Below are 8,202 nucleotides of genomic sequence, written 5' to 3' on the forward strand. Positions count from 1 at the left end.
CAACACTTAAGGTTATCTGTTTTTCTTTTGAAAGCTAAGTGATCCTAATTCTTCACTTTTCATATGTGACGAAATAGGATCATTTTTTACTCTTAAAACTTATATGTCAGAGTTGAAATTTTACATATATATAATGTAAAATTATATATCATCCCAAACTACAGTGTCAATGCTGGAGCTCCTGGTTCTGTGATGTTATGATTCTTCTCACTGAAGAAAATCTGTCTATTGTTATACTTTGAAAGAGTATAATGGGCACATGATTCCATGTGCAGATGATGTTTTATTGAGTTGTACACTTGAAACGTGTGGTGTGGCAAACCAATGTCACCCCAACATAAAAAAAGAAGATAAAATGCCGGTTTGGCTCAGTGGTTAGAGTGTCGGCCTGTGGTCCTGAGAGACCCAGGTTCGGTTCCCGCTAAGGGCGCATACCTCGGTTGCAATTTGTCCCCGGCCCTGGTCGGTTGTGCGGGTGGCAACCACTCGATGTGTCCTTTCACGTCGATGTTTCTCTCTCTCTCTCTGTTCCTCTCTCTCCCTCCCACTCTACCTGAACAAAAAATGGAAAAGTGTCCTCGGGTGAGGATAAAAAAAGAAGAAAAAATAAAAATGATAGCTTCGAACTGAATCAGTAATCTAATTATACTAAATATTTATCAAAACAAGAGGAAATAAATTGTATATCAGTAAAAAGATGATTAGTGTTAGCTTTAACATTTGAGAAGGATACAAACTGGTCAGTTGAAGTGTCAGTGCTTATTAATTTCCAGAAGTATTTGTAAACTTGGGACCACATCACACATGATTTTAAAAAATATAGCAAACTTTTTTCTCAACCCATTGAGATGCTTCACTGGGGAAGGTCATGAGGCAGCCCTGTTATGGTGAGGGGAAATGCTCCAAAGCAACTTCCAGAAGTTCTATACACATATTGAAATCAATATGGCACCTACTGGTTTGCATTGGGCTATCTACAACCAGGGAAAGCCACTGTAGCAGGACAGGTGGTGGTAAAACATTTCTCAACAGGCAATTGGACTTGACATTTCTTGAGAAAAACCCATTCAGAGCATACTCACTAGCCCATGGCTAAAAATATGAATAACAGTGTTACCCCTTTAGAGGGTGGGCCTCACAGGGCCCAGCAGATGATCTGGGATCCAAACAACAGAACTGGAGTGCAAGCAGAGAAACTGAGCTAAATGTTCATGGGTGTGTCCAGGCCAGCCAAAGCATGCTTCCTCTAGACTAGCAAGAAGGTCTCCAGCCCTACTCAAGTTTTGTTTGGTTCTGAAACTGGCTGAGACTGAATCTGCAGACAAAGAAACTGGATGCCTGCAGCTTAGCAGAGCAAGGTGGGGGTGTAGGGCACTTTTTGTTTTTCCACAAAATAAGCTAGGATGCTAAAAGGCACCTTCGTCAGCTCCAGGTCAAGGACAACTCTCTGAGTGAATATTAAGAGTAGAGAGTAAGATGCTCTTCTGAACTGTCTTTCCTCATCTACCCACCTACCAACTCACTCATTTATTGTTACTTAGTTATTTGATTCTAGTTCAAGCCAGAGAAGATGTGTTGCTGTATCCTAGGACAGCTGATTACCTATGAATTGGGATTATGATTTACATGCCATGCTCCCATGGTCACCATAACTCAGGAGTTATCTATGCAAGCTCTGCTCCAAAATTCACCTCTGATGCATAGGGAAGGAAAGCTGATAATCCTTATTCTCAGTCAGTTGTAATACTAAGCCAAAGTTAGCATTTCATTTATTTCTTCTTCCAGTGTACGCGGAAGAAGAAATTGAGGTTCTGGGGAGGTAAGTAAATTGCCCGAGGCCACACACTCTGGTAGACACAGCTTGCAACTGGGACTGGTCTTTCCCAGGTGCTCCTTTCTTACAGCTACATAGTGCTGAGTCTCACAAGTGTTTGTGATCCTGTTTATTCTTAACTCAGTACAGTCTGAATTTAGAGAACCATGTGGCCCTTCACAGGATGACAAAGAAGTTAGATTACTTGGGCTCAGAGTACAAACCTGGGGTCACTAAGCTGAATACAAAGGATTTTTCAGGAAGATAGATAATGAAGAGATTGAACAAGAAAGTCACCAGTTTCAGTGGGGGGTGGTAACAGGAGGCTCCAGACTATGGATGCTTTCTGTCTTCTTTCCCTACTGGATTGAGCCTGTGTCTTGATTGAAGCTCACACATGCAGTCAGAAAGCGTCATAGATCATTGTTCTGAGAGTGAACTGCTGAATGAAGGTTATGGTAGTTCATAAGAGTGATCAGTGTTTCTAGAATCCAGAAGAAGCTGTGAGTCCTTAAGTGGAACAGCTAAACTTGTAAGAGTGGGTAGTTTCCTGGAGCTATAAAGGATGCTATGCAATTTCTTTTCCTGCTCCACCATCATCACCATCAGTAACTGAAAATATGGAAAGAGCACTGAATGGGAGGTGTGGAAAGGAAAGGAGATACTTTACACATTCCCAATTCTGTAACCTCTATATGCCATGGAAGTCTTATTAGCCAGTATCTTCCAACAATTCATAAAAAGCAATACATTCTCAGCATCACTGAATTTCCCCTCCCCTATGTCCTGGAAACCACCATTCTCTTCTCTGCTTCTATGAATTGGACTATTTTGGACTATAAATGAGATCATGCTGTATTTGTCTTTTCGAGTCTGACTTATTTCACTTAGCACAATATACAAAGTTTCAGTTATGCAAAATGAATAATTCTTGAGATCTAATGTAAAGCATGATGACTTTATTAATGATACTATACTGTACACTTGATATTTGCAAGAGGGTGGATCTTAAATTACATCTTCTCATCATGCACACAAAAGTAAAATAAAAGGATAACTATGTGGAGGTGATAGATATATTAATTAGCTTGATGGCTGTGATCATTTCACAATGCATACATATCAAAACATCAAGTTGTACACTTTAAACACATACAACGTTTAGCCCTGGCCGGTTTGGCTCAGCGGTTAGAGTGTCGGCCTGCGGACCAGAGAGTCCCGGGTTTGGTTCCCGCTAAGGGCATGTACCTCGGTTGCAGTTTGTCCCCGGCCCAGGTTGGGGTTGTGTGGGTGGCAGCCAGTCGATGTGTCTCTCTCACATCAATGTCTCTGTCTCTCTCTCTTAGCTCTCTCCTTCCTGCTCTATCTGAAGATAAATGCAAAAAAAAAGTCCTTGAGTGAGGATAAAATAAATAAATAAATAAATAAACACATACAACGTTTATATGTCAATTTTACCTCCTCCATAAATCTTTTTTTAAAAAATAAGTAACAAATTTCCAGGAAATAAGAGGAGAGACATAAATTCTACTAGCTATGCAGTTCCTCAGTCTAATAGATCAGAGCAATAATCAATAATATCAAGTCAGATTTCACAATTCATGGTAAATAATTACAAGGAAGAGAGATTAACTGTTAACAGGATGTAATTCAAGTTATCAATAATTTACCGAACACTTATTCCATTCTTATTAGGGGGCTGGCATCCAGGGAAAAATGTGTCTATTATAAAGATGACCAAATGTCATTAAGACAAGACCATAACCCTGCTGAAGAGTTTCTCCAGGGCCCCTTTCATGTCCCTATTCCTTAGGCTATAAATGAAAGGATTCAACAATGGAGTGACCACTGTGTACATCACAGAAGCAATTATGTTCTTATTGCTGGAGGTGCTAGATGAGGGGATAAAATAGAGCCAAATAATTGTTCCATAATACAGAGATACCACCAAGAGGTGGGAGCCACATGTGGACAAGGCTTTGCAGGTGCCCTTGGTAGACGGAACTTTTAGGATGGTGGCCCCAATGTGGCCATAAGAGATCAAGATGCACATTAGTGGGAGAGTAATGACAGCCACACCTACTGTGAAAATGACCAGGTCATTGAGGAATGTGTCTGAGCAGGAGAGCTTGAGCAGAGCACCAAGGTCACAGAAGAAGTGGTGGATGGTGTCATCAGCACAGAAGGACAGCTGGGCCAGGAGAAGGGTGTGGGACAGAGCACTGGCACAGGACAAGATCCAGGATCCAGCTACTAGTAAGGTACACAGTCTCTCTCTCATGATGGTCATATAGTGGAGAGGGTGGCAGATGGCCACATATCGATCGTATGCCATTGAGGTGAGAAGAAAATTGTCCAGATCAGTAAAAAATATGAAAAAATACATCTGTGCTATGCATTCTGCATAGGGGATGGATTGATTCTGAGTGTGCATGCTTATTAACATCTTTGGGACAGTGACAGATGAGAAGGAGATGTCAGTGAGGGCCAAGTGGCTGAGGAAGAAGTACATGGGCATGTGCAGGCGAGAGTCCAGCCTGATGAGCAGGATGATGAGCAGGTTGCCCAGCACTGTGGTCAGGTACATGCCCAGGAACAGGGTGAAGAACACGCCCTGCTGCCCTGGCCGGATGGGGAGCCCCAGGAGGAGGAACTCAGACACACTGCTCTGGTTCTCAGGCCTCATGCCGCTGTCCTGTCTGCTGGGGATGCAAGAATAGTGAAAAAATTTCATCACCAAATATTGATCCTGGGAGATGTCCTATACTGTATTAGGTGACACTGATTCCATTAAGCTAAAAATGCAAAGTTCTCTAGTGAAGAAACTCATTGTCTCACCTTTCATGGGACTCAGGCAAATTAATTGAGGGAGTAGATATTTCCTAAGTCTAAGATTTATTGCCTTTGATGAAAGTATGGGACTATACTAGGGATTACAGGCAGGACACCATTGAGCAGGCAGCTGGCTCTATTCCTCATCTCCCCAAGGTTCAGGGTTAGAGGTATGAGAGTCACTGGTCAATGGTAATTATGATATCCCTGTCTTTAGGAAGGAATGATAAGAAGTACCTTCATCAAGAGCACAGAGAAGTGATGAGCATCACTGTACACACACACACACACACACACGCCCGCACGCGCTCATGTACACACCCACCTGATCCTGACAAAGACACCCAGTTCTACTCTGAACTTTATGTTGAAGTCATCTGGCCTCCAGCAGTATGGATTGGTTTCTCAGCTCTGTAGGACACCCAGAAACCAGATTTCTGGGTCTGAAACCTTTTACTGGCATCAGAGAGAAAAGTCACGAGCCTGGAATCTACTTTTCTCAATTCACCAGCTTCAGAAATGGAGGTGTGAAGACTTAGCTCTACCCACCAGGGAAAGGACCCAAGGGGACAGGGCACCAAGCTTTTGGTTAGAGACGTACATGAAACATGTATTAATTGCTCAGTTTTCTTCTTACTCCCTCCAGGACCGATGCCCTAGGGCAGTGGTCCCTAAACTTCGATGTTCAGCATAATCACCTGGGGAACTTGTTAAAGATGCAGACCAAAGCTGCACCTCAGAAATGCTCATTCATGATATGTTGGGCCAGCTAATTCTGAGGCAGATGGTTTTAAGGGCAGACTTTGCGGAAGCACTGTCCTTAGGAAGAACATCAGGGTAGAACATCAGGGTAGATGCCCTGTGAGTATGAGCCCAAAAAGAGATGTGGAAAGACCTCCTTACTGGCCCTTCACTACCAGATTTGTGTTTCCCTAGTTAGGTGATAACCTGGGTGTGAGAGGGGTTTTTCTCCCCAGTGGATATTCCTTTTTGCTTCTTATAAAATGAATTCTGCTTCATGATGGATTCCAAACAATGTAGACATGAAAACAAAGGATAAAGTCCAAGTCTTCACCCTTCCAGTATTCATTTTTTTATCCTTCTAAAATGGTTTTTATTCATAAAATTTTATTTCCACGAATGGGATTTATTTAATCAGTATGTTATAGCTTTCTTTCTCTATAATATCTTTTTTTTGTTTTTGGTACATGCTCCCAGCGGGAACCAAACCCAGGACTCTCTGGTCCACAGGCTGATGCTCCAACCACTGAGCCAAACCAGCCAGGGCTATAATATCTTATTATTATTATAATTTTACATTTCTACTTCTATGCATATCAATACATAGAATGCATACAAAATCAATATATCAATCTACTTAAAATTTTAAGTCAGTCTTTTATTGAATTAACACAAATTAATATAAACTTTATTAAAGATTATATTACACCTTGAAATCTTCCCTTTTGTCAGTGGTCTGATGAGGGCTACTGTAATAGCTGCAAAAGCATGAATTCTAATGGGCTTCATTGTCTTAGTGCCTGTGTCCTGCTCCCTTGAAAAGAACAGAACCTGACTTTGAAAATGCCCATGAAAATGCATGAAGAAGCAAGTCCAAGTGGAACCCTGTGGAAAGACAGTCAACAAAGCCAGATGGTTTTCATTTACTAGTAGTCTAAGTGAAAGTTTATGGAATGAAATAAGTGAATAATGAGGGAACGTTGCTATCTAATATTCCACACACCTATCAAATATCATACTCTCTCAAATGTTTTTCCAAATTCATACCTCAAATAGATTAGAGTTTGGGGCATCACCACAGCCTTAAGTGTCACTCTACCTGCTGATTATGTACTAATAAGTCTTATATTTATGTACGGAGTTGGGTAAACATGGTATTTTGCGCAGGGCAGACACAAATAAATGAAAAGACTGGGGTAAAAACTGGATGCCCATAATAACAATAATATGGATGGGATTCAAGATAAATGCTGTTTTGTGGGCTTATGTCAAGGGGCATGGCACATCAAATGATGGCTTTTAGACACAAAAGACATCCTATAACATAGAATTGTTTAGTGCCTTGTCAAGAACACAAGTGTCCCTTTGCGGATATACAGATACTCTGAAATCATAGTGCTTTGAAACAAATGGACATTTTACTGTGCTTCCTGGATGAACTAATTGTTAGTTAAAAAAAAAAAAATGTTTCTGAGTAACATTAGCCAAATGACAAGTCGCATCGAAATCCCATAGGCTTCATGAAAACAAACCACCAATGGCTACAGGATGTAATGCTATCAAAGCTTTGGCTTCATGTGCTTTGAACATATCGTCTGGTGTGATGACACAAAGCATGATATGTAGTATCTGATATATTTATATATAAAAGACAAAAACATCTGATAGTGCAGGAAAGAACCTCTGATATTAGAGACTGGAAAAAGAAATTTACCACAGCTGGAATCAATCTGAAAATATCAACATGAACCACCGATATCTCTATCACTAAGATCATTTAGGCATTTCCTTGTTCCACTTTCCCCACTCCCAGAATTCATGCAAGGCACTAGAAATACACCCCACAATGTCCATGGTTTAATTTCTTACACCAATGCTCTTCAAATTGGAGTTCACAGATCCACAGCATCATTATAATGTGGGAGTATCATATATGCGAATTTGGGGGCCCCATCTCAGAACTACTGAATCTGAATTTGTGGTAGTAGATTCCAGGAACCTGTGTTTTAACGAGCTCTCCAGGAATTCTTGTGCACACAAAAGCTTGAAAAGATTTGCTTTCATTCTTCATTTGGGAAGGCAGGATGTCCATGAAGGGTAGTCAGTGCAGAAGCTGGAGTGGCGTTTGTAGGGAAGCAATGACGTGTTCAGAGAGTATGCACTGCATTGTGGCATACGTATTACAGAGGATGACAGCATGAAGCATGCATTTGTTAATGACCATGTATGCGGGCTCAGCAATATCAACCACAGAGTATTAGCAAAGCGGGGGGTGGGGGTGTGTGTTCCTGGCCGGTCTTGATCTAAAGGGACCTTCGTCTTCAGAGCTGTAACATTTTATACCCATGGGTGGAGAGTAATACATTTCCTCTTATTTAAGTGACAAGCAGTTTGGATTCTTTGATTTCAATAGACCAATAAGGTTGCAAAGAAAACCCATTTAGTCTTCAGAAGATTGTGTAGAGAAATAACGTAATTAATTCTTTAGATTCTGGGGTATGTTAAGACCTGAGGTTATGGTCCCAGAACATAAAGGTTTCCAAAAATCTCCTCAAATAATGGATAATGGAACTGTATATCATTGTATCACTTATGCCCCCAAAGTTGTAGAAATAAGTAATAAAATTGATTTAGCATTTGCTAATCAAAAATTGTTCATAAAGGAGAGCATCATTAGTAAGAGAATGAAATTATGGTTAACAAATGTTTACCAAGTACATTCAACATGCCATCATTTATCTTAGGGCTTATATCTGAGGAGACCTTAACATTTTCAGACATTCAAATGGAAAATCAGATCTGTGAGATCAACAAAG

At 40.8% G+C, this 8,202-nt stretch overlaps 1 protein-coding gene across 1 annotated transcript; it reads right to left on the reverse strand.

The window, feature by feature from the left end:
• Positions 1–3,560: 3,560 nt before the first annotated feature.
• On the reverse strand, positions 3,561–4,499 carry LOC118629663 (olfactory receptor 1J4-like). The gene has a single exon (XM_036261186.1). It carries the CDS (start codon positions 4,497–4,499, stop codon positions 3,561–3,563), a length of 939 nt encoding a protein of 312 aa, XP_036117079.1.
• Positions 4,500–8,202: the final 3,703 nt, after the last annotated feature.

The sequence above is a fragment of the Molossus molossus genome, unplaced genomic scaffold (genome assembly GCF_014108415.1).
Source record: "Molossus molossus isolate mMolMol1 unplaced genomic scaffold, mMolMol1.p scaffold_m16_p_14, whole genome shotgun sequence".
In the NCBI taxonomy this organism is placed as follows: Eukaryota; Metazoa; Chordata; class Mammalia; order Chiroptera; family Molossidae; genus Molossus; species Molossus molossus.